General features: G+C 38.7%; 1 protein-coding gene across 1 annotated transcript; it reads left to right on the top strand.

Annotated features, from left to right (window-relative positions):
* The first annotated feature begins 3193 nt into the window (after window positions 1–3193).
* Window positions 3194–25851, top strand: LOC131989107 (serine/threonine-protein kinase DCLK2-like). Its single transcript, XM_059354289.1, has 16 exons — window positions 3194–3424; window positions 4016–5274; window positions 10462–10847; window positions 15596–15722; window positions 17321–17464; window positions 18027–18115; window positions 19052–19124; window positions 20497–20602; window positions 20685–20742; window positions 20905–21024; window positions 22114–22260; window positions 22380–22513; window positions 22604–22681; window positions 23224–23320; window positions 24454–24534; window positions 25565–25851. Exons 2-16 carry the CDS (start codon window positions 4836–4838, stop codon window positions 25688–25690), a joined length of 2205 nt encoding a protein of 734 aa, XP_059210272.1. The 5' UTR covers window positions 3194–3424; window positions 4016–4835; the 3' UTR covers window positions 25691–25851.
* The last annotated feature ends 389 nt before the right edge of the window (window positions 25852–26240 follow it).

Raw genomic sequence — 26240 nt, 5'->3', positions numbered from 1 at the left:
CTTTATTTTACTTTTTTTTACCGTTTTGTCTTTTTATCTCTAACTCTGTTCTGGATTGAGCTTTTATTACTATTTTGTTCTGTTTTATTTTATTGTTTTACTGTTTTTAGTATTTTATTGTTTTCATTGTTTTTATTTGTGTATGATTTATTCTATTTTAGTAACTGAACAGCACTTTGGTCAACTGAGGTTGTTTTTAAATGTGCTCTATAAATAAACTTTGACTTGACCTGACTTGATATAATCTTTGTAATGTAATAATAACATTTATGTCACAAAACATTTTCCAGGTTTTATACTTGAGTTGACGTGTTAATCCTTTTTTTTTTTTTTTTGGATATGACCATTTTCTTTTTTTATCATAGCGATAGCTTGACAAGTAAAATGTTTTGTTTGTTGTGTTTTGGTATATTGTACTAATCAGTCTAGTTGTATTATATGTCAACTAAATATCTCAAATAATTCAATAAAACTCGTTTTAACCTCAACTGGCAGGAATTTGTGTTTTTTTAACCATTTCTATAATTACTCTGGTTGGTTAACCTCCTGTGACCCTGCGTCCTCACATATGGACATTTTATTTTGATTTTCTGGACCTTATACTTATACTGCTTAACTCTAACATGTTGTCCTCAGTAGTACACACTCTAGAAAAAGCACAATACATCAATCAGTGTACAAATCAGATGGTTGCATCTTGGTAAAGTCAATCAAAAGACAAACGTGGACCAGGTACAAAAACTGATCAGATTTTATGCTTAAAACTTGCTTACTTGTGCTTAAAAATGTTTGTATTTGGATATTGAGAATGAATAGACTTTTACTATCGTTCTTCCAAAGAGGGTGTAAATGTAAGGAAATAAAAAGTTTATACACTGGTGAATTAATTGTGTTATATAGTAACACAATTAATTCACACAAAAACGACTTCCTGTTCAAAGACAACACTTAGTTTTTGTACTTATCAGGTTCTACAAATCCAAAATATCAAAACTAACAATACATACCAAACAAAAGCTTGGCTCTCAGGAGGTTAAGAGTCTAAAACACATGTTGCAACAGTTAAAGATGTAGAACGTTATAGTGTCCCTACAGAGACTATTACCACTAATAAAGGATAAGAAATGAAGAGAGGAGGTGTTCTTGGATCAGGTAAAGGATGTTTCTTTTCTGGTGAATTTGTGTCTTTTCTGGTCACTTTGTTTCTTTTTTTGGGTCATTTTGTGTCTTTTTTTGGTCAATTTGTGTCTTTGTTTGGTCAATTTGTGTCTTTTTTTGGTCAATTTGTGTCTTTTTTGGTCAATTTGTGTCTTTTGTGGTAATTTTTTGTCCTTTTTTGCTTAATTTTATGTAATTTTTTGATCATTTTGTGTCATTTTGTGGTCAATTTGATTCTTTTTTGGGTAATTTTGTGTCTTTTCTGACAAATACCAAAGTTTCAAGTTGTTACTTTCCAAGGAGTCTCTGGCTTGAATGCCCTAAAAATGCTAAAAAATTACTTTATTATAGTCTGTTAATACATATTAGGATATAGTTTGTAAAAAAAAATATCTAGGAGAAACTAACAATACATACCAAACAAAAGCTCGGCTCTCAGGAGGTTAATTACGCTTAAAGTAACTGATGCTTTTATCTATATTGGCTCATCATCATAATGTACAAACACATGATGAATTGTGCACCTTGTTGTCATACTGGGATGAATGGTTGACTGGTTTGTCTGACAGTGGAGGGCGGGGCCGTCTGGCGGCCTCGGGGCCCAGCTGGCGCTCTGAGGGAGGGCGGGGCCACTTCATCCATGTGTCACAAAAGAGCCCCGACTTCTACACAAGGAAAAGAGAAACACAATATGGCTGAGTAAAGTTAGGAATTTATAGATCACTTTGAAAAACAGAAAAAAACAATGACACAATTTGTTGAGAGGATCAACGACAAATGCGTTTTGTTTATTTTTTTCCACAATATTTTTATTGAATTTTACACATTTATAGACAGCAGTGGAACATGATCACCAAGTTACATTTCTCATAAAAAAAAGATACATCACATTTCACATATTCCACATAACACAAGTAAATTGACAAACAAAACCAGACAAAACAAAACAAAAGAGAGAAAAACAACAACAACCAAACAAAAAAAACCAAAACAACAAAAAACAAACAAACTTAGCAACAACTCAGCACCTCACAACCGAGTCAAGGTGAATGCGCACCCTGATTTGCTGTTTATTTTTTGTTCATTATATTTGTTATAAACACTGCTAAGCTACATGTCTATTGGCTCAAGCTTTATATTTACTGTATCAATCAAAACATCTATTGTAAGAAAAACATTTTATACTTCCTGTAAGCTATATTTATTACTATAGGTCTAAATAAATTTACTTTACTTACTTAAAAATGTCATTTTTCACTTCTTTTTTTACAATATTAGCAATGTTTTGTTCTAAAAAAACTTCCTTTCATCAACATTTCATGACTTTTAATATATTTTAAATAAATGTATCACTTCCTTTTAGCAACATCTCACTACTATTAATCGCGAGAGAGAGGAGAGAGAGAGAGAGAGGAGAGAGAGAGAGAGGAGAGAGACAAAGCAGAGAGAGAGAGAGAGAGAGAGAGAGAGAGAGAGAGAGGAGAGAGAGAGAGGAGAGAGAGAGAGAGGAGAGAGAGAGAGAGAGAGAGAGAGGAGAGAGGAGGAGAGAGAGAGAGAGAGAGAGGAGGAGAGAGAGAGAGGGGGGGGAGAGAGAGAGAGAGAGAGAGAGAGGGGAGAGAGAGGAGGAGAGAGAGAGAGAGAGAGAGAGAGAGAGAGAGAGAGAAAGAGAGAGAGAGAGAGAGAGAGAGAGAAAGAGAGAGAGTGGTAGAGCGAGCTAAACAAAGACAGGGAGAGAGAGAGTTTTGTTTTTATTTTTTATTTTATTTTTTCTTCTTTTTTTGCTGGGACAGTTAGATTGTAACAGAATTATAATAATTTATTGTAAATATTGCTTTCCTTATCTTGTTATCTTTTTTTCATGCCAATAAAGCCAATTGAATTGAGAGAGAGAGAGAGAGAGAGCGAGCTAAACAAAGACAGAGAGAGAGAGGGAGGGACGCTGTCATCACGTACAGGAGGAGGAGGAGAGGAGGAGAGGAGGGGGGGGGGGCTGTTGAGCCGGTGTCTCCTCCCTCTGCTGCAGCGGCCATGCTGCTGCTGACTCTCCGCCGCCTGTCTCGGTGCATCCCGGTCCTCCGCCGGTGTAGCCTGCCCCCGCTGCATCCCTGAACCCGGACCGGCTCGGACCGGGTCGGCTCTCGGTCGTTGCGGTTCAGGTTCAGTCCGCCTGGATCCGGCCGGAACAGAACCGATCCCTGCCCCTGCACAGGCGGGGGAGAAGAGGAGAAAGCCTCCATAGCAACAAACCGGTTTCACGGCATTATCGGTAGGTGCCTCCCTCCCTGTACGTGTGTGTGTGTGTGTGTGTGTGTGTGTGTGTGTTTGAATGGCGCTGTCAGCAGCTTAGCATGTTTGGGCGGATGGATGGATGAAGTCTATGTTATTTTTTTTAATATTTATTGCATAAAGAGAGAGACAAACAGCGCAGGTTTTATAATAATTTGATGCACGAGCTCTTTCTTTGCTCCTGGCTTCAGGTGCGTTAAATTTAAATGCAAATCAATGGACATCTCTCACTCTGGCCTTGCAGGAAATTTAATTTCACTAGAGCAAGGTGGTTCACTTACAACCTCTTTTGCATGTTTTATTTGACTGGAACACATCAATAATGTGTAATGTGCATGCAGGAGCAATGGGATGCAGAGGTATTGATGATTTACAAAGGAAGTTAAAATCAAAGCTGAATTAAATGCAAATTTGTGATCAATATCCCCAAATTACTGCATTCAGTACAAGTCTTGCTCTCTTACTGCACCAGGAGAGATATTTAAAGGCTGAATGTGCTGGTTGTTTCATATCCATCAGCTCTATATTGTCAGTAAACCATTTGATTGTCTTCTCTTTTTTAAAAAATCAGTGATTTAGGGATGTTGAGGATGCTGGAAGCCTGACTGGACAGAACAACCCCAGAACCAGCCAGATTACCAGGATTACAAGCCGCCGTGCCAGGTGTAAAGCGGGACTGCTGGGACTCAACGGGCTCGTACCAGTAATGTACTGGGTTTAGTGCCAGATCTCTAACGGGGACCGCTGGGTCACAGACACTGCAGGAAGGTCACTGCGAGGGCAAACCAATCCGGTAGACAGTAAATCTGAATTTCAGTTCCACTCCATGGATAGAGTCCATCTACAGCCATCGAACTGCCAAAGCGGCCTTTAGCCAGAACCTGATCCCTCTGGATTAAAACATCAATGAGAAAAACCTGAATTTGAAGGTTCTTCTAGTGGAGCGGACTGTTTAAAAAGGACTGTAAAGGACTGTTCTCAGTATTAAAAGGTTTTGAATAAGATCCCACTGGATTTACAACAGGGTTACCTGATCTCCTGGCGGACACAGGGACTACATCTGCTACCTTTTTACTCGTATTACAGGAACTTCATTTAGGATAAAAGGTACTACAGCCAGGACCAGGTACAGGTTACCTACTAGTCTTCTTACTGGTTCCATGTCCATATTTTGAAGACCATTACTGTGTCTGCAAAAAGGCTCTTAATGGGATTATAAAATGACCCTGGTGCTCGAAAAGGTACCAGGTACAAGCTGAAACGTAAAGGTATTCTTGCCCGAACAAGCTAGAACCAGGTAAGCAGGATTAGAGTCTCAGTTTGTCGTCGTTGGAAGATGAATCTTTTGTAGCAGGGTTTGTTTTTTTATCGATACCGGACCAGTATTCACCATGTCTTTGAGTAAGACCCTCGAGCTGGAGCACTTTGACGAACGCGACAAGGTTCGGCGGGGACGCTCCACCCGCACCAAGAGAGATGAGTCCACCGGCAGCGCTGGCGGCGGCGGAGGGTCCGGGCCCAGCTCCCGGGGCAGCAGCCTGGTCCCGAGCCCCGCCCACAGCGCCAACTGCAGCTACTACCGGACCCGAACCCTGCAGGCGCTCACCTCGGAGAAACGGGCCAAGAAGGTTCGCTTCTTCCGCAACGGGGACCGGTACTTCAAGGGTTTGGTGTACGCGGTTTCCAGTGACCGGTTCCGCTCCTACGATGCGCTGCTGATGGAGTTGACGCGCTCATTGGCCGATAATTTGCACCTGCCGCAAGGAGTGCGCGCAATCTATACTATAGATGGCAACAAGAAGATCACCAGTATGGACGAGCTGGTGGAAGGTAGGACTCACAACTTCCTCCTTACTGTTTTTATTCGCAGTTAACTTACACTACCGGTCAAAAGTTTTAGAACACCACGATTTTTCCAGTTTTTTATTGAAATTCAAGCAGTTCAAGTCAAATGAACAGCTTGAAAGGGTCCAAAGGTAAGTGGTGAACTGCCAGAGGTAAATAAAAAAAGGTAAGCTTAACCAAAACTGAAAAATAATGTACATTTCAGTATTATACAAGTAGGCCTTTTTCAGGGAACAAGAAATGGGTTAACAACTTAACTCTATGGAGTCTTGGGCTATTTTGTCCATTTTTGAATTCTTTTCATGTCTTTGTAAGTCATTTTGTGTCTTTTTTTGGTCATTTTGTGTCTTTTGGTGTCTTTTTTTTGTCATTTTGTGTCTTTTTTTAGTCATTTTGTGTCTTTTTTTGTCATTTTGTGTATTTTTTTTGGTCATTTTGTGTCTTTTTTTAGTCCTTTAGTCCAACATAAAATGTGATTTTGAATCTTTTTTTTTTACTTTCAAAACACTATCATGCTCAATAAAGAATTTTAAATGTTGCAAATGTGCATTCATTTCAGAGTAGACTGAGACATTAAACTGCATCATTTTCAATTAAATTCTGGAAAAGTTGGTGTGTTCTAAAACTTTTGACCGGTAGTGTATATAAATATACTTTGGAGTTTATCTGGTGAAGTGAAGCTATATAGCCATGAATTGTTCCTATTGTCACATTTTTTTTAAAGGATTATGGTTTATTGTGTGTATAAGAATAGTAAGAATAGCTCATTGTGAATAAAACCTTTCTTTCTTTTTGTAATGAAGGCAAAAATCAAAGTTTTCTGGTGTTTTCAGTCTTTTCCGCCCACCAGATTGTCTCCCAAAGGAATAAATGGACCTCTGGTGTCCTGTAACATTACATAACGGTCAACTACCACTTAGTCTTAATCGTCCTCACTGCCTGTCGCTCTCTCTCCCCATCAATCGATCAATTGATCCGTCCGCTTTAAACCTCCTCGCTGTCTCCTCCCGCTCCGCTCTGTCCATCTTTGTTAGGCAAACAAACTTTAATTATTTATTTGCAGTGGTGGAAGAAGTATTCAGATTCCTTACTTCAGTAAAAGTACTAATACCACACTATGAAATTACTCCACTACAAGTAAAACCCCTGCATTCAAAACTTACTGAAGTAAAAGTACAAAAGTATCAGCATCAAAATGTACTTAAAGTATCAAAAGTAAAAGTACTCGTTTTGCAGAATGACCCCACTCAGATTGTTAAATATATTCTCAATATATGATTTGGTGATTATTATTGATGCATTTATATAAGCAGCATTTTATTTTCTAAAGGTAGGGCTCATGTTAACTATTTAATATACTTTTATGAGGTCTAATTTAGAAAATGTCACTTTAAACTTTAAACCGATCATGTTTTTCATGTTAAATCCCGATCTGAAAAGTCACTAAAGCTGTCAGCTAAATGTAGAGGAGTAAAAAGTACAATATTTGCCTCTAAATGTAGTGGAGTAGAAGTATAAAGTTACATAAAATGGAAATACTCAAGTAAAGTACAAGTACCTCAAAATTAGTACAATGAAAATCAAAAAAGTACAGTACTTGAGTAAATGTAATTAGTTACATTCCACCACTGTTTATTTGTGTGTACATCACCTGCAGAAAGTCTTACGTTAACCATCCTTTCTTTACCCAACTGGACTCCCATTGGGCTGCCATGTAAAACAAGGGTTTTTTAAAGGAAGTATGGTCTCAAAATTATTTTATATTGGGAATTAAGCTCTAAAAACCATTTTGTACAGAAGTGGAATTTAATGTCCGTCCAGATAATGGTACAGCCTGAAGGTTTGGGGAATCATATAATCATATTTCTCTGTAATAAAACCACTAAAGTCCAGTGTGTGTCTGCTCTTCCTGTCTGTCTAAAGTCATTTAGACAGAAACAGACCGGCGGCTGAGTAACATCACTTATCATCAATATTGATGTGTGACTGGTTGTAATGTCCACTAATGAGCGTCAGAGTCAGGAAGCTGCTCAGCCAGGGACGAACTAAAACACGGATGCATCACTCTGTAAGCACTTTGAGGAATTAATGAACTACAAAGTGGGAAACTCGTCATTCACGACTTCTCTGTGGATTCAACCGAGATAAAGACAGGAACCATCACCACTTTAATGACTCGTCACATTGTCAGATAACTCAGGATGGTTCAGGTTGAAGACGTTGATTCAAGTTTTCTACAATTCTACAATGTCATTTAGCATTGGACGCTTTCATCCAATATATATATAATAATAATAATAATACAACACAAGCAAGGATGAAGTCAGGAAACATAGCAAGAGTAAGTGCCGTGGGTTAAGTTTGAGTCCATTAGGACCATAGACTGTATATAAATAATGGACGTAGTCACCATGACGTCACCCATCGGTTTGTGGCCCGTTGGAAGCCTCGAGTTCAGCGTTATACTCGTCGCCATCTTGCGTCGCCATCTTGTTTCTGATACAGGAAGCAGACCATATCTGGACTGTGGAGGAGGAGAGGGATCTGATCACTGACTACAGCCTCTCTACACCTAAACCTGACTGAGAGAAGCTGCTGCTAATTCATGTTAGCATTAACTGGGATGATAGTTTTGGCTAGCAAAAAAACAAAAACAAAATGTATCTTTCTTACCTCAGAAAACTGAGCAGCGACTCCTTGGAGTGTCTTGAGACATTTTTACTGAACAAAACTGTCATTAAATGAAAATACAGTGAAAGGGTCAAAGTTATGAGACCAAACCGCTAAACGTCCTCTTTTCTATCTATATAACGTGATATATAACTTTATTGACACGTTGCCGTGGATACGCATTGCTCTGCTTCTCTCCTGATGACGGCTCACCTTGTTAGTGACCTGTCAATCAAAGGTAGCCCCGCCCCAAATCATACGATTCTTTATCTTCTATTTTCTTCTAAATGGGGCCATTATTAGAACTATTGACATCAAATTGTCTTGAAGAAGATTTTTTACTAGTGATTGAGACCATAGTGTTGTCCCTGAAATTTTTTTCTGAGGCAATAAATCAAGTGAGAAGTTTTCAAATTTAGCACTGAAATGAATGGACAGATTTATTTTGCAGCCAAACTTAGCACCCTCTACTGGAATTTTCGGTGAATTGCAGGCTTTATGCACTTCCTGGTTGGCCTCCATGCTCAGACACCGCCGCCTGATTAGGACACAAGTGCTTTATGGTCGTAAGAGCGACCATCAGTGCGATACTTGTTGTAGTCATCAGTGTAGATCAAGAGTGATGTTTTTTAAAAACATGTTTTTTAATGCTGGTTTTTTTTTAGATTTTCACGTGTCCTGTCGTGGCAGGTGTTGGTGCTTTGCTCTGCTGGTCACACAGAAGGTGTTTCATGTTTCTGTGGTTGAGTCAGTCAGATATTTGAATAAAAACCCAGAGATGTCCTCCAGCTGGTTTGAATATCAGAGTGAGAGTCAGCACCTGGAGAGACAAGGTCACATTACCTGGCAGAGAGAGAGAGAGTGTTATAGGGATAAGGGGTGTGTGTGTGTGTGTGTTTGTGTGTGTGTGTGTGTGTGAGGGTTACAGAGGCTGACAAGGTAGAGAGAGAAAAGATAGTGAGCTGTGCCGGCAGATATAAAGAAAAAGAGAGAGAGAGAGGAGAGAGAGAGAGAGAGAGAGAGAGAGAGGAGGTGAGCCATTTTAACCATATAAGGTAAAACAGGAGAGTGACTGTGGGCTACTGTACATGTGATTGGCTGCAACCGGCCTGAGAGATTTAATTATTTATCAACTTAAAATGAATTTATAATTTATTAAAGATACATCACTCAAAGAAGACTAATTTAATGTTTGTCAGGTTCAATTGAGCGTTTGTTAAACCCAGCCCGGTGCAGAAATACTGTCCATTAAGAGAGAACTTAGATGGTGTTTTTATAAGTATAATAAGTGTAACGAACTGATTAAACTCTTAGAATTACACAGCCTTTTTTGAGGGGTGGAGGTGTTCTCTCTCATAAGTTGTACAATTTGTGACACAGATTTGGTGCCAATACCAGTTAAGCATTTTTGACCACTTGATAATTGATAAAAAATGGTCAAAATCCCTTTTTAAAATATAACACTAATACACAAAGACCTTAAGGGACACCAGGGATTGTGAGCATAAAGGTTCTGTATACTACTGAGAAACCCTCTTATTGTGAATCTAGTGTGTCAGCCATCCATCCTCTGAATGCTCTAGGTCTCTAGTTTGTGGTTGTAAAGTTTCATGAGGCTGTGATTATCCTAGAGGTCTAAAAAAACTGTTACATCTCCCTTCTTCCGAAATCTTCCTGCGTTTTTAATATGGGACCCAATGAGGCTGTTGGCAGTGTTGTTGGATCATCTGTGCGTCTTACGCCCAAACTATAACTCTGACAGCTTTACCAGAGGATTGTGAGGGAGAAGACTAATTTTCCTACGTTTCTATGTATAAATTATTTCTGTAGAGTGGAATTTGCGGCCTGGAGCGCAGTTTTCAAATTTATTTTTTGACAATTTTTTCTCTCCCTCTACACGAACATTCCGTGCAATACACACCCATTATAATCTCAGAATTTCTCCAAAAATGATCATGGTCATTGAACAGGGATTGATAAAAAACTATATGACCTATTGAAACGTGGATTAATACACCGATACACAAGACTTGTGTCTACTGTTTAAAGTTTAAATGGAGTCTCTAGGTGGAATTATGCCGGAGAAGTAGACGTTTAAAAATCTCCAACTATTGTTCTTTTTCGCTCCTTTTTTCTCAGCCGTCCCATTCATTTCAATGCAAAATTTTGGGCAGTTTTTCGCGACATATGTCGCAAAAAATTTGTATTCTGTAGAGAAAAGTAATAGCACACCGATCCCGATCAAACCGCACGTTTTGATATATAATTTGTCCTGCAACTCTTCAAGTTGTAGGACTAGTAGCGGGACGAAATTGCGTCCGGAAGAGGAAGAAGAAGAAATCCACAGTATAACAGTAGTGCTCGGGGCTGTATGGGACCAGTGCTTGGTGCGATTGCCCCGAGGCCCTAACTAACAAAGGATTCCCAACTGAAAGGATTCTGTTTGATTACAGTCTGTGTTTATAATCGTGGCTCTAACTTGTTCTTGTCTTCTTCTATCAGGCGAGTGCTACGTCTGTGCCTCCAATGAGCCTTACCGGAAGGTCGACTACGCCAAGATCTCCATCCCCAGCTGGAAGCCGGGCGCCGCCGTGGGGGCCGCCGCCTCCGGTCGGCCCGCCACGGCGTCCGCGGGGGTGTCAGCGAGCACCGGCGCCGCACCCTCCAAAGAGCGCCCCGAGAGCCGCGAGGGCAGAGAGAGCAAAGACTTCATCAAGCCCAAACTGGTGACGGTGATCCGGAGCGGCGTGAAGCCTCGCAAGGCGGTCCGGATCCTGCTGAACAAGAAGACGGCGCACTCCTTCGAACAAGTGCTCGCCGACATCACCGAGGCCATCAAGCTGGACTCGGGCGCCGTGAAGAGGCTCTACACGCTGGACGGCAAACAGGTGAGGAGATGTTGGGTTTAACTCTTGAAAAGTCTGAATTAAAAACCAGGTTGAGAGTTCCTATCATTGATTCCAAATGATCCAATGGATCGCTGATTTATAGAACTACACAGCCTTTTTTGAGGGGTGGAGGTGTTCTCTCTCATCAGTTTTACAATTTGTGACACAGATTTGGACAGACCCGATTTATGCAGCTCACAGACTGTTTAGGGACATAAGTCGCGAAAAACTGCCCAAAATTTTGAGCGAAAAAGAACAATAATTGGAGATTTTTAAACGTCTACTTCTCCGGCATAATTTCACTTAGAGACTCCATTTAAACTTTAAACAGTAGACACAAGTCTTGTGTATCGGTGTATTAATCCACGTTTCGATAGGTCATATATTTTTTTTTCAATCCCTGTTCAATGACCATGATCATTTTTGGAGAAATTCTGAGATTATAATGGGTGTGTATTGCACGGAATGTTCGTGTCACAGTGTGTGACATCATCGCCAGAGTGTAGAGGGAGAGAAAAAACTGTCAAAAAATAAATTTGTAAACTGCGCTCCAGGCCGCAAATTCCACTCTACAGAAATAATTTATACATAGAAACGTAGGAAAATTTGTCTTCTCACTCACAATCCTCTGGTAAAGCTGTCAGAGTTATAGTTTGGGCGTAAGACGCATAGATGATCCACCAACACCACCAACAGCCTCATTGGGTCCCATATTAAAAACACACGAAGATTTCTAAAAGAAGAGAGATGTAACAGTTTTTTTAGATCGCTCTAACAAAGCTATTTTTTCATTTTTCTTAAAAAACAAACATATGTAGACGTTCAGGAAGAACTCAGGATGCTCAAAGTGAAGTCGGATCAATGATAGGTATTATGGTTTTGCCAAAAATGCTTTCTGTTCGAGGCCAGAAATTCCAAGTCTGTCAACCTCTGGCTGCTGTCACTCTTACGGAACATTAACAGGTGTCAGTTAATTCTGTTGATTGCTTTGATCTGATTGCCTTTGATCTTTGATGTGATTACAGTTACAGATACACACACACACACACACACACACATTTTGAGGTTAAAGGGCATAGTTTGAAATCTCTGAAGAATCTCATCATAGTGTACACACACCGGCAGTAGCCCCCGTGGCCCTTTCAGAATTTCCCCAGAGGAAATTTTGTAGTTAATTATAGTGATGTCAGTTGCTCAGTAGAATCAAACCCAGTGAAAAACAACAATCTAGAGTACAGCATTTTAATGGAAAACTCAGTATAGCAAAGTATAGTAAAGCGTCTTTAAGATATATTTCATGAGTGTGAAGTGTTGGGACAGTGAGTTCAGTCTCTTTTGAAGCTTAATATTTGGTATTTCAGTGAAACGTGGCGTCTGTTTAAAGCCGCGGAGCTGCCACTGTCAGCTAAAGTCAGTTTTTATGAGTCTGAATCTGCTCTGATCCTCTCCAACCCTTTTGTGTAACTCGTATCGAGTTAAGAATGGTGGATTTAAACGTAACACACACTCCCTGGCTAGGGCTATTTTTACACCACACACACACACACACACACACACACACACACACACACACACACACTCTCTCTCTTTGAAGTTACAGATAAGAGTGACATATTTGAAAGTTGTTGCAGCTCAGATTTGAACACAATAACCACCAACACGAGATATTTACTCATGTTACTGCAGCAGCAACGGCCTCGAGAAAGTAAAAGCACCTGCTACCTTCAAAATAAGAGCATCATTACAGTATTACTCCTGAGCTTTTTTTTTATTTCTTAAATGGTTCTTACTGATATATATTCAGCTTAAATATTATTAGTTAAATAACTTTTCTCTTTACAATTTTTTTTAAAATTTTCTAATACTATATTATAAAATTGAATATGCTTTTTTTTCTGCATTAACATGTGAAAAAACGACGACACCTATGTTATATATTTGAGTTGTATACAAATTCCTAAAAACTTGTGATGCAGTTTAAAACACACATTATATAACAGAAAGCATCACATTTAGAATTCACAGTGAATATTAAAAAAAATGTGTTTAAGATAGGATATATTGTCTTTGTATAGTTTTCAATTAAATAAAGTCACACAGGATTAGGAAGCTAAAACTTTGTACGCCCCAAATGTCAATTTTGGAAATCAGAAAATTGTTTTTGGTCCACTATAATAGGAAATTAAATTTGAAACAAGCATTTAATAATTAAGACATTATTGTAGATTGTAGAAAACTGTATTTTTTTATGTTACCAACCTTCAATAAGTTAAATTTTTATTGAATTTTTTGTTTTTTAAGAAGTTAAACCCAAAACCTTAAATAATGCATTAATAAGTATTCTTTCAACTAGAAAGTGATAACAAACTTTACAAAACAGTTGTTTAATATTAAGTTTATATTTTAATGACATTTCCATTTAATTCCATTTTGAAGAACAGAAATACTGATCAGTGTTCTCTTAATTAAAGGCTTTTATTTTGAAAGCAGCAAGGCTTTTATTCTCAGTCCGCCTCAGACTTCTTTCAGACCCAGTCAGTCTGAATGAAACAATGTGTGTGTGTGTGCGCGCGTGTGTGTGTGTGTGTGTGTGTGTGTGTGTGTGTGTGTGTGCATGTGTGTATGTGTGTATGTCCTCGCTTTGTCCTTTCAGTTTGTGCAGCCACTTCAAGCAGCGGGACAGAGACCCCATCACACACACACACACACACACACACACATTGACACTGCAGTGTGGTTACCATGGTAACCAGCCACCCAGTTACAGACCCGTCCTTGCTTCTCACACACACACACACACACACACACACACACACACACACACACACACACACACAGACACGCAGACTTTGCAGTTCCGGAGGCGTTTAGTAAAAAGTAAAAAGGGTGGGGGGAGTGACGGAGAGAGGTGAAATAGAGGATAAAAGGAGGGAGGAAAGGAAGTAAAGGAGGAGGAGAGAGGGAGAAAAGAGAAGAAGGTGTGATGTTATCATTTAAAACCCACAAAGAAACACTCCTGAGAATGTGTTTTGGGGCCTCAACAGATAGATAGATAGATAGATAGATAGATAGATGATAGATAGATAGATAGATAGATAGATGATAGATAGATAGATAGATAGATAGATAGATAGATTGATTACTTTATTTCATAAATAGTAACAATATAAAAGAAAATAATTATAAATAATTAAAATAATTATAAATAATTATAAATAAAATAATATGATATATAATATATTAATATAAATATATAATAATAATAATAACTAGAAAATGTCCTCCGGGGAAATATTGAAAGGGCCACGGGGGCTACTGCCGGTGTGTGTACACTATGATGAGATTCTTCAGAGATTTCAAACTATGCCCTTTAACCTCAAAATATGTGTATGTGTGTGTGTGTGAGAAACATGTATCTGGAGGAGCATTTGTGTGTGTGTGTAGCGAAAATCGCATAAAGTTACCTGTGTGTGTGTGTGTGTGTATCTGTAACTGTAATCACATCAAAGATCAAAGCAATCAACAGAATTAACTGGCACCTGTTCCGGCTCAGTGACAGCAGCCAGAGGTGGACTGGAATTTCTGGCCTCGAACAGAAAGCATTTTTGGCAAAACCATAATACCTATCATTGATCCGACTTCACTTTGAGCGTCCTGAGTTCTTCCTGAACGTCTACATATGTTTTTTTTTTAAGAAAAATGAAAAAATAGCTTTGTTAGAGCGATCTAAAAATACTGTTAAATTTCCCTTCTTCAGAAATCTTCCTGCGTTTTTAATATGGGAGCCAATGAGGCTGTTGGTGGTGTTGGTGGATCATCTGTGCGTCCTACGCCCAAACTATAACTCTGACAGCTTTACCAGAGGATTGTGAGTGAGAAGACTAATTTTCCTACGTTTCTATGTATAAATTATTTCTGTAGAGTGGAATTTGCGGCCTGGAGCGCAGTTTTAAAATTTATTTTTTGACAGTTTTTTCTCTCCCTCTACACTCTGAGCGATGACATCACACACTGTGACACGAACATTCCGTGCAATACACACCCATTATAATCTCAGAATTTCTCCAAAAATGATCATGGTCATTGAACAGGGATTGATAAAAAACTATATGACCTATCGAAACGTGGATTAATACGCCAATACACAAGACTTGTGTCTACTGTTTAAAGTTTAAATGGAGTCTCTAGGTGAAATTATGCCGGAGAAGTAGACGTTTGAAAATCTCCAATTATTGTTCTTTTTCGCTCATTTTTTGTCGGCCGTCCCATTCATTTCAATGCAAAATTTTGGGCAGTTTTTCGCGACTTATGAGGAATAAGAAGAAATCCACAGTATAACAGTAGTGCAGCACTGGTCCCTACAGCTATTGCTGTATGGGACCAGTGCTCGGTGCGATTGCCCCGAGGCCCTAATAATATTAATGCCCCCACCTGTGAATTTTGAAATGAAAGCAAACAAGTGCCTGACTGTCAGTGGCTGATTCTGTGTAGCTCTCATTTTAATCTGTCCTCTGCTGATCCCTTTTTTTCCTTCACCTGTTCATCTCTCTGTTTAAATCTGGGACATTTTATGGTTCAATTTGTATTTAATCCTCAAGACAGTTCTTAGACAGCACAGTGTGTATTTGTTTCTGAGTGCTGCTGAATAATGTGATCCCAGCTGTCGTCTGCTCTCACTCGCTTCACTCTTACCAAAAGTTTGATTAAAGTGTGTGTGTGTGTGTGTGTGTGTGTGTGTGTGTGTGTAGCTGACCTGTCTGCAGGATTTCTTCGGGGACGATGACGTCTTCATGGCGTGCGGGCCGGAGAAGTTCCGCTACGCTCAGGACGACTTTGTGCTCACACACTGCAGCAAAACGCCGGCTTTTGTTAACGGTGAGACACACAATCTCATTTTAATACCTTCATTTATTATTTTCTTTTAGGATAAAACTAAAAAAATGAGAACGTCTAGAATCACTCACCATTGTTTTGACATTTAAGCACCTGATATTAAACATATTATCCAAAGCTCCAGTTGATAAATATCAAATACAGTCATGGAAAAAAGTATTAGATCATTGTTTTCTTCGTATTATTGTTCATTTTAATGCCTGGTACAACTAAAGGTACATTTGTTTGGACAAATATAGTGAGAACAACAAAAATAGCTGATAAGAGTTTAATTTAAGAGCTGATATTTAGACATTTTTACACTTTACACTTTATAATGATTTTGGTTATCTAGAACAGTTGTTCTCAACCTTGGGGTCGGGACCCCAGTTGGGGTCGCAAGATGATTTCTGGGGGTCGCCAAATCATTTTGGAAGTCAGCTCTGTCTCCACTGTGTTAAAGTGTTCATGTGTTAATGTGTTTTAGTCTTTTTGGTCACTTAATGTCTTTTTTTGGGTAATTTTGTGTCTTTTTTTGGTCATTTTGTGTCTTTTTTTTTTATCATTTTGTGGTCAATTTGTGTCTTATTTGGTCATTTTGTTTCCTTTTTTTGGTCTTTTTGTGTTGTTTTTGTCATTTTGTGTCTTTTTGGTAATTTTGTTTCTTTTTTGGGTCATATTGTGTTTTTTTTGGTCATTTTGTGTCTTTTTTTAGTCATTTTGTGTCTTTTTTGGTCATTTTTTTTTTCGTTTTAGTGTCATTTTGTGTCTTTTTTTTGGTCATTTTGTGTCTTTTCTGGTCATTTTGAGTCTTTTTTGATCATTTTGTTTCCTTTTTTTGGTCATTTTGTTTCTTTTGGGGTTTTTTTTGGGTGATCTGAACTGTGCGTGTGAGATTGTGTTCAGTGAGCGGGGGTCGTGGACAACATGGATGTTAAATTGGGGGTCGCGACTCAAAAAGGTTGAGAACTACTGATCTAGAAAACCAGAACGATAATGATATATAATACATTCTTTTCCACAGCAATGAATTTTTAAATCTCAAGAATATTTAACATTGGAATTGAAATGTGGAAAAGAAATATCAAAATATCCTAGATAAATAAAACTTAAATAAACCACAACCAAAATAGATAAAATATACTTTTAGGCTCTGTTAACAAAACATTGCAATGAGATAAACATTATGTATTATATTATTTTATTATTAAAATAACTAACTAAGTCTTTGTTGTCTAGAATTGTGTTTTAGTGTTTTGTTTTCATATTGTGGCTCCTAATAAGTAATCCACTGTTCTTTTCTTTGTTTATTTGTTAATAAAAAATAATTATTAAAAAAAAAAAAAAAAAATCTCCAGACTTTCATGGTCCCCAGAAAAAAAAAAAAAAAAAAAAAAAAAGTGACCCATGTAAACAACAATATTTTGAGTCCAGAAAGAAACTTTTGTGTCCATTTTTATATGTCGAACGATAAGTTGATTTAGTAATTATGGTGACAGGCCTAAGCAGCGGTTGCCGTAGCAACAGAATGTTGCCGGTTGGTACATGGTGACATCACACTTCCTCATTAGAATGAATGTGAAACTCTTTTTTTATTTTAGAATGCAAAACCAAAGCAACTCGCTCCACCACCGCAACGAAAACTCCAACTCCCAAGACCCCCAGCGGCTCCGGCTTCTCCTCCTCCTCCTCCTCCAAGACTCCCCCCAAAGGAGGCCTCCCCAGGACAAAGTCTCCAGGCCCAGGTGAGAACCAGAAGGGACCTCGAAACTATACTTATACTTATACTTATACTTAAGTAAAAGTACTAATACCACAATGTGAATTTACTCCACTACAAGTAAAAGTCCTGCATTCAAAATGTACTTAAAGTATCAAAAGTAAAAGTACTCGTTATGCAGCATGGAGCCAGTTAGATTGTTTTATATATTCCAAATATTATATTCGATTATTATTATTATTATTGATGCATTTATGTATACAGTGTTTTCATTTTCTCAAGGTAGAATAGCTCATATTGACTACTTAATACACTGTTTTTTACACGTTTTTTTTTAAAAAGTGTCTAATCACCTACATTTTTTGTGTTTTTTATGTTAAACCTCAAGTGGAAAGTAACTAAAGCTGTCAGCTAAATGTAGTGAAGTAAAAAGTACAATATTTGCCTCAAAATGTAGTGAAGTAGAAGTATAAAGTGACATAAAATGGAAATACTCAAGTAAAGTACATTACCCAGACGCGCTCCTGTAGGTTTTGGTACCAGATTATTTTGACCAATCAGACGGCTCCTTTCTCTCGTGTGTTTAGCCAATCCAGCTTCAGGATCCCAGTCGGCGGTGAAGTCGTCCAGGTCCAGCCCCTCCCCCACCAGCCCCGGGACGCCACGCAGCCTCAAGGTCTCATTCACTCATTCATTCAAAGGTTTTAGCACCAACCAAATATGTTTTTGGTAACACTTTACAATAACCAACTAAATGATGTTTATAGATGGTTTATAAACCAATTATTAACCATTTACAAAGTGCTATACATATTTAATCTTTAAATGTTTTAAACCAATTCCTTAAAGGTACACTAATGGTCAAAAGTTTTAGAACACCCCAGTTTTTTATTGAAATTCAAGCAGTTCAAGTCAAATGAACAGCTTGAAAGGGTACAAAGGTCTTTGTAAGTCATTTTGTGTCTTTTTTAGTCATTTTTTGTCATTTTGTGTCTTTTTTTTGTCATTTTGTGTCTTTTTTTGGTCATTTTGTGTCTTTTTTAGTCATTTTTTGTCATTTTGTGTCTTTTTTTAGTCATTTTGTGTCTTTTTTTAGTCATTTTGTGTCTTGTTTTGGTCATTTTGTGTCTTTTTTTAGTCATTTTGTGTCTTGTTTTGGTCATTTTGTGTCTTTTTTTAGTCACTTTGTGTCTTTTTTTAGTCACTTTGTGTCTTTTTTAGTCATTTTGTGTCTTTTTTTAGTCATTTTGTGTCCTTTTTTTTGTCATTTTGTGTCTTTTTTTGTCATTTTGTGTCTTTTTTTTGTCATTTTGTGTCTTTTTTTGGTCATTTTGTGTCTTTTTTTGTCATTTTGTGTCTTTTTCCGTCATTTGCGTTGTATAACATCAACAAGTTATAATGACGATAACAAAAACAATTAAAAACAAAAATGAACATGATAAAAAAGTGTATTTGTGTGTGAACTAGAATTTCAAAACAGCAGTTAAATGAGCTTTAAATCTTGTATGAGAAACTCACTTGTCATTTTTTAATCCTGTCTTCACTAGTTTTCTCTCTTTCTGATCAGAATTATTTCTCACATTAAATAAATCTTTCTTGTTTGGTTCTCCAGGTGTCTCCTCGTCGAGCCTCCTCCACAGATGTGAACGGAGAGGCGGAGCAGCCAGACGACACCACGGTGGAAGGTTGTTTATCACAAATAATCTGTTTGTATCAGGGTCGGAAAACCAAAATACATTCACCATGAATTTACATTTTTTGTGAGATTGTTAGAGAAATCTAGCGTTAAAGGACAAAACGACAATACTTTTAAAACGTACACTGTTCACGTTCACTGTGGTTTGTTGTTGTCTCGACTCATGAACGCTAGTTGGTGCTCCAGTATAATCGGTCCGCCTGAAACTCATCCAGTGAGAAACGTTCCGCGGTGCAAAAATAAGTGTTATTAAAATGCGTCAATTTTTTTAGCACGTTAATTTTTGTGTAGTTAATTAATCTTAATTAACGCGTTAAAGTCCCGGCCCTAATATTAATGCATGATTTTTGAAAAGCTTATGTACATGGACAAAATAGAACAGTGCCACTGGAAGTCGTGGGGCGTTATATATTATTTTAAATAATGGTGAAACTTTTTGAGGAGGTATTATGGAAACGTCACAATGTATTTAATGACAGACGTCTACAACACGACTTCTAATTTTGCCTCAAGAGGTTAATTATTACGACTTTCTCCACCATGTCTGTTGTTGTCAGAAACTTGACTTTGAGCTGCTTTTAGTGGATGAAACCCATCCAACATAAAGGAGAATGTGGGCAGTGACGGTTCCATTGTTGGAAGAATAAATGGGGCTTAAAAAATGCACTTTCGGGAGTCTGGACATCTTAAAATCAGTTTTATAAATTATATGCGTCATGCAACAAAAACTGAACGACCCAGTGTTTTTAGGCTGAGTATCGGAGTTAATTTTTTAAAAACGCACCTTAAGAAAAGACTAAAAAAAACCCTGCAGCAGTTTGAGTCAGTTGTTTAGTTGGCAAAGAGTTCCATGACATTATTGAACGATAGATAAATGTGCGTTTGAATGTGTTTGTTCTTGGTGTTGGAGGTATTAAATGACCTGAGCTGGCACTCCTGGTGGAATGGTTGTGTCTGTTTCCTTTTGCTTTGCAATTGGTTGAAGAAGTATTCAGGTGTCTTATTAAATAGTATATTTCTAAAAAAAAATAAATAAAAAAAAGTTGCAGCTTGAAAGCCTCGAGCATCAAGGGGAAGTGGCGGTTTACTCTCCGAGGGGAAGTCAATACTACAACAGTAAAGATTGAAAACCTCTGAAGCAGAAAAGTGTGAAAATGGGACAGAAAACCTTTCTGAGTTAAAAAGGGAATTTTCAAAAATGTCAAACTCTGGAACTTGTTTGTTGAAGCTGGTTGGTATCGTAGAGTTGATGGAGTCAAATCAAAGACGCCACACCATGGTGGCCACGCCCACTTCTTTTATACACCCAAATCTGTGAAGCCTAAAAGTGAAAACGAGCCCTCTTCTTCTTCTCCTCACAGTGAACGGTAACCGCTCCGTTTCTTCCTCCATCATCAACGACAAGTACCAAGTCGGTAAAGTGATCGGAGACGGAAACTTTGCCGTGGTGAAAGAGTGCGTGGAGAGGTGAGGAGCGTCAGAAATTTTATGAAGAATTCACATTTTGATTGGACTATCGTTAAAGTTCCTGCTGTATTTTGATTGACAGGTCGACGGGACAGGAGTACGCTCTGAAGATCATCGATAAAGCTCGCTGCTGTGGGAAGGTAACACAACCATTTATACCAACTAACTACTGTATATTGATGTTGTAAATGTAGTACCTGCAGTAATTTAATGCAAAAAAAAAGTAATTTTTCAGACCTTTAGGTTGTTAAAAGTTTGATTTTCAATGTTTTGAGAGTGACTGTATGTGTCTGTGTGAACAGGAGCACCTGATAGAAAACGAAGTGGCGGTGCTGCGGAGGGTTCGCCACCCGAGCATCATCCAGCTGATCGAGGTGGATGAAACGCCCAGTCAGCTGTTCCTGGTCATGGAGCTGGTCAAGGTGCCTCTTCGTCTTCCCGTTTGTCTTGTGTAGGGATGGGTACCTTTCACATTTGAACCGATACTACTATATAGTATAATACTCAACGGTACCAATTTTTGGTACTTTTGCGTTTGTTTATGTGGTAATAAATGTTAATTTGTTTAATAATAAAATCAAATTTTTTCAATTCAACATATTTATTTCTCAAAATATAAACTTAAAAAATATATCAAAACAATATAAAATCCAGGATGAGCAGTGCCTTATTGTTGAGCGAACGTGCATTTTGTTACATGAAGGTTGCAGTGTTATCAAAGAATGCAGAGGAGCGCTCTCAGGTGGCAAAGCATGGAGGAGAAAATAAAAAAAGGTTGCAAGTGCACGTGTGATTTGTTGTGATGACGTCGTAGCTGTGCGGCGCAGCACCGGTCAGACAGTATTGTGGGCGTGGCATGGTTGGAATAAACAAAGTTGAGTCGGGCTGCTCTGTGCACATATCGAGGATGACGCAGGAGTCTGAGGGATTTAATTTCAGCGAGGCAGTTTGGAGTAAAGTGGCAGGTAATATTCCTGAGTTGAAGAGCGGAGTATTAGCGGAGGACCAGAGATGCAGCAGCTAGCTGCTAGCTGCTAATGACTGGTCTACAGAAGAATGGAGAGAGCAAACGGAGTAAGGAAGGTCCAATCTGGAGGCAGACGAAGGCCAAGCCCGGGTAGAGACATTGGAGAGATAGCAGCTGGCGGCTAGCAGGCCGAGAGCCAGCTGTTCGTCTCTGCGCCGGGGTGGAAGAGGGCAGCAGCTAGTGGCCGCTGTGAGCAGACAGGACCAGACGAGGAGGTAAATGAAAAAAGACAAAATAGTGCGATCGTCAGCACGCTTGTTAATCAAAACGGGTTGAAATAAATGATCAGTTTAAAGGTAACGCCGTTTAGGTACCGAAACATGGTACCATTTGATTTTACATGAATCGGTACTCGGTAGTACCGACGGAATTCGGTCGGACGGTACCTATAAAAGTACCGAATTCAGTACCCATCCCAGTCTTGTGCAACTAAGAATAAGAAGAAACATTTCAATGAATATTTTCATGCCTCTGTCTCATGCAGGGCGGCGACCTGTTCGACGCCATCACCTCCTCCACAAAGTACAGCGAGCGCGACGCCAGCGCCATGGTGTTCAACCTGGCCGGAGCCATCAAGTACCTGCACCGGATGAACATCGTCCACCGAGACATCAAACCAGAGAACCTGCTGGTACAAACACACATAAACAATATTTGCTGGAGTGTATTTTGCATGTTGGTGTTGTTTATCCGTCACATCTACAGTGTGTAAAGGCCTTAAATCTACTCGTTTGTGTTGTTAATCTGCAGGTGTGTGAGTACCCAGACGGCACCAAGTCACTGAAGCTGGGGGACTTTGGTTTGGCGACCGTCGTGGAGGGACCGCTGTACACCGTGTGTGGCACGCCAACATACGTCGCCCCGGAGATCATCGCTGAAACTGGGTGAGAAAATCAGTTTTCAGTCATTATTATATTAGTTGTTGGGAAGAAAAGACATTTAAATATTGAACTGTTGTGTGTGTGTGTGTGTAGCTATGGTCTGAAGGTGGATATCTGGGCGGCAGGAGTGATCACCTACATCCTGCTGTGTGGGTTCCCTCCATTCAGAAGGTCAGTGAATGAGTAAACAATGCTTACTTTTACTATATTAAATAGATAGATGGATAGATGGATGGATGGATGGATGGATAGATGGATGGATGGATAGATGGATAGATGGATAGATATACTTTATTTATCCCAAGCTGGGAAATTACAGTGTAGCAGCAGCATTACACACAGAGACAATAACAACACAATTGAATAAAAAGAACATCCTATACTAGGCATACTTCAAGCAATAAAATATAATGTAAAAATAAAAATAAAGTGTCTAAAGAAGGAGTATGTATTAAGGAGTAGAATTCCAGTGCAGAATAAATATGAATATGCAGTATACAAATGTTTGTGCTGTGAAACAAATAAGGTGCAATGAACAGTGTGCATAAAGAACACATAAAGTGCATAATGACGGTATGTAATGAACCAGACTATTTGTTATTGTACAGTGTGTTTCATTTTATTATGAATGTGTTTTAATGCTGTTTGCTAATGATTTGTGGTCATTTTAGTGTAGTTAATTCATAATATTGCCTTCGTGTTTGCCTCCTCAGTGAGAATAATGTGCAGGAGGAGTTGTTTGATCAGATCCTCAGAGGGAAGCTGGAGTTCCCGTCTCCAGACTGGGACACCATCAGCCTCCCAGCCAAGGTACCGCTCACTTAAAACTACTATAAACCCTTAAAGTAATAAAGGCTTGGGTTGAGTCTTTTTAGTGCTAAGTGAGTTGTGTCTGCAGAATCTAGTGTCAAATACTGGCTCATCGTCTATTTGTTGTCGTTTAACCTTTTGAATTAGTATATTTGTTGATAAATTCATGTACACTGCAAAAAAGCCAACTTGTGTTTTTTGGCCTAAAACAGTGATTTAAGTTGGTAAAACTTGGAAATATAAATTATTGATATTTAGGGCAATAATGTAAGTTAGCACAGCAAAGGAAGCCAGTTGTCTGCTCAAAAACAAGTTGGTGAGTTGTTGTTACTTATATCTTTAAGTTGGGGTTCACAGCAAGGGACAATAGTTCTTATAACTCTTATTTCTTTGTTGTGAAATTCGGTCATTAGTGAAAGCTAGCGGCTAACTGATGCTAGCGGCTAACTGATGCTATCGGCTAACTGACGCTAGCGGCTAACTGATGCTAGCGGCGCTGCTTGTTACAGCTACAAGAGTAGCCATTAGCGTATCAATGCTAACTCAAAATTGTGTTCGCAACATTAGCTAACATTTCATAGCGGCGTTACGATCGTGCCAATTCAACACATTGCAGAAGTTATCAGAAGTAAGGATTAAAAGTTATTACAATGTAAAATTATAAGTTAGTACAACTTACAGTTGAGTTGACAAAAATCTGAATTCAGAGTTGAGCAAACTCAAAAACAAAACTTAAAATATTTAGTTTAATTGTCCAACTTAAAATTTTTTCGAAGTTTGTTGCCTTGAAATTTTGAGTTCACCCAACTTTTCTTTTTTTGCAGTGTACAATGATGCATTGCACATTACCAACTAAAGACCTTGATTTTACCGAGTTAGATTAGGAACGTCCAACTTTTGTTGGATTTATCACCGTGACGATGTCGGCACAGGTTGTGGATGTCGGCTACTTTTTTAATTTGCCAGATGGCAAAAAATAAAACCGGTTTAAGGTCCTAGACCGGACGGGCTAAACCGGAAATCAACCCAACTCTATAATCTAAACACCATTTATGTTAAATTCCACCAGAACATAAACATGAATTCAGACACTTTACTGCAGGCTGCTAACGGTCACATGACCTGTTCCTCAGATGCTGATTAGTCAGATGCTGCAGGTGAACGTGGACACTCGTTACACTGCCGAGGAGGTCCTGTCTCACCCCTGGGTGACGGTAAGAGCACAAACACTACACACACACACACACACACACACACACACACACACACACACACACACACACACACACACACACACATGTTACACAAGAGGAACTGAGTTGTATCACCTATTACCTTAAAGCAGAAGTAACTGATGGTTACTTCATGAAAACATTGTGTTCCTCAAAATAGCTTAAGTTAATTTTGTCAGTAACTCCTTTTAAACACGAAGCTGTTTTTGCCATGTTTTAACTTTTTGGAAACTTTAAAACAAGACAAATATAAAAAATTAAAAAACAAGCACATTAAATTACAAGTTAACAGCAAAAAGTGACAATTTCTCTTATTAGTCAGGTGGCTTAGCCAAATAAAAGGGACACGTCGGACAAAAGCACCAAATTTTTTCCACATGCTCTCTATCACCATAGGTTTCAATTTTTGGTAGGAGCCACTTCATCAAGATTGTGGATCGGAGATGGCACCCATATAAAGTCTATGAGAAACTCTATATCTTCCAAGCCAATTAGAAGGTCAATCTTGGTGTCAAAATATACATTTTCTGTGTCAAGGAATCATTTAAAGCTGTTGAGAATATCACTAGATAATTATTTGATCAAATAGATATGTTCATTTTCACCCTGAGCTGAAAATGAATCAATGTTCACGGGAGAGTGCGGATTAGCTGCAATGTACACTGCTCAAAAAAAAATCAAGGGAACGCTTTAATCTCATGTCAGATCTCTAGTGATATTCTCAATAGCTTTAAATGATTCCTTTACCCAGAAAATGCATATTTTGACACCAAGATTGACCTTTTAAGATATACTGGTTCTCATAGACTTTATATGGGTGCCATCTCCGATCCACAATCTTGATGAAGTGGCTCCTACCAAAAATTTAAACCTATGGTGATAGAGAGCATGTGGAAGAAATGTGGTGCTTTTGTCCGGCGTGTCCCCTTTATTCTTAAATCTGGTCCTAAGCCGCCGGACTATATGTTACCTTTCAAACTTAAACATGTTATTGTTTTGTGTGTTTGGTTAGGATGAGGCTCCTGTAGACTCCAACACTGTGAGCAGCACTGAAGAACCAACCAGTGGAGATGCATTGGAACCAGAGCAGGAATCCCCATTACTGGAAACCAAACAAGTTCCCTCACCTCTGGTCTAAAACTCATCCTCTTCCATTAACTGGAGGCCAGATGTAACACTGCATTTTTGATCCACTGGAAACCCCAAATGTTTCCCCACCTCTGGTCAAGTCTCATCCAGGAAACCAGAGAAGTTCCATAACATCTGATCCAGGACTTCTAAAATTCCTGTTTTCACCATTTAATCTGTGTAGAACTTGTCCGGTTTGATCTTTTGGAAACCAAATGAGTTTTATCTTCTGGAAGCCAAACGACTTCACCACCATCTGGTCAAGGATTGGACCTGTTTTTTCACCTACTGGGAAACTAAATGAGTATTCTTCAATCTGAACTAGAACAACTCTTCGTTTCTTCAACTGGAAACCAACAAGATCCGTCATTCTGGTTTTAGAACACATTCATCTACTGAAAACTGAGCAACTCAAGCCTGCTCTAGACCCATCCTGTTTTACCTCATGGAAAAACAAAAAAGTTCCCATACACTAGGTCTAGAAAGCGTCCTATTTCCTCCATAGGATACTGAACAAGTTTCCTCACCTGTAGCCTAGGACTTATTCCTGTTTCATCCAC

This window comes from Centropristis striata, chromosome 17 (assembly GCF_030273125.1).
Source record: "Centropristis striata isolate RG_2023a ecotype Rhode Island chromosome 17, C.striata_1.0, whole genome shotgun sequence".
NCBI classification, from domain to species: domain Eukaryota; kingdom Metazoa; phylum Chordata; class Actinopteri; order Perciformes; family Serranidae; genus Centropristis; species Centropristis striata.
This window is presented reverse-complemented; position numbering and strand designations above follow the sequence as displayed.

Bases quoted from the DNA above. Each gene is read 5' to 3' on its own strand.
- LOC131989107 (XM_059354289.1), top strand. From the start codon at position 4,836: ATGTCTTTGAGTAAGACCCTCGAGCTGGAGCACTTTGACGAACGCGAC. The intron at 21,025-22,113 runs GTGCCTCTTCGT...TGTCTCATGCAG, and splicing joins TGGTCATGGAGCTGGTCAAG to GGCGGCGACCTGTTCGACGC. The intron at 24,535-25,564 runs GTAAGAGCACAA...GTGTTTGGTTAG, and splicing joins TGTCTCACCCCTGGGTGACG to GATGAGGCTCCTGTAGACTC.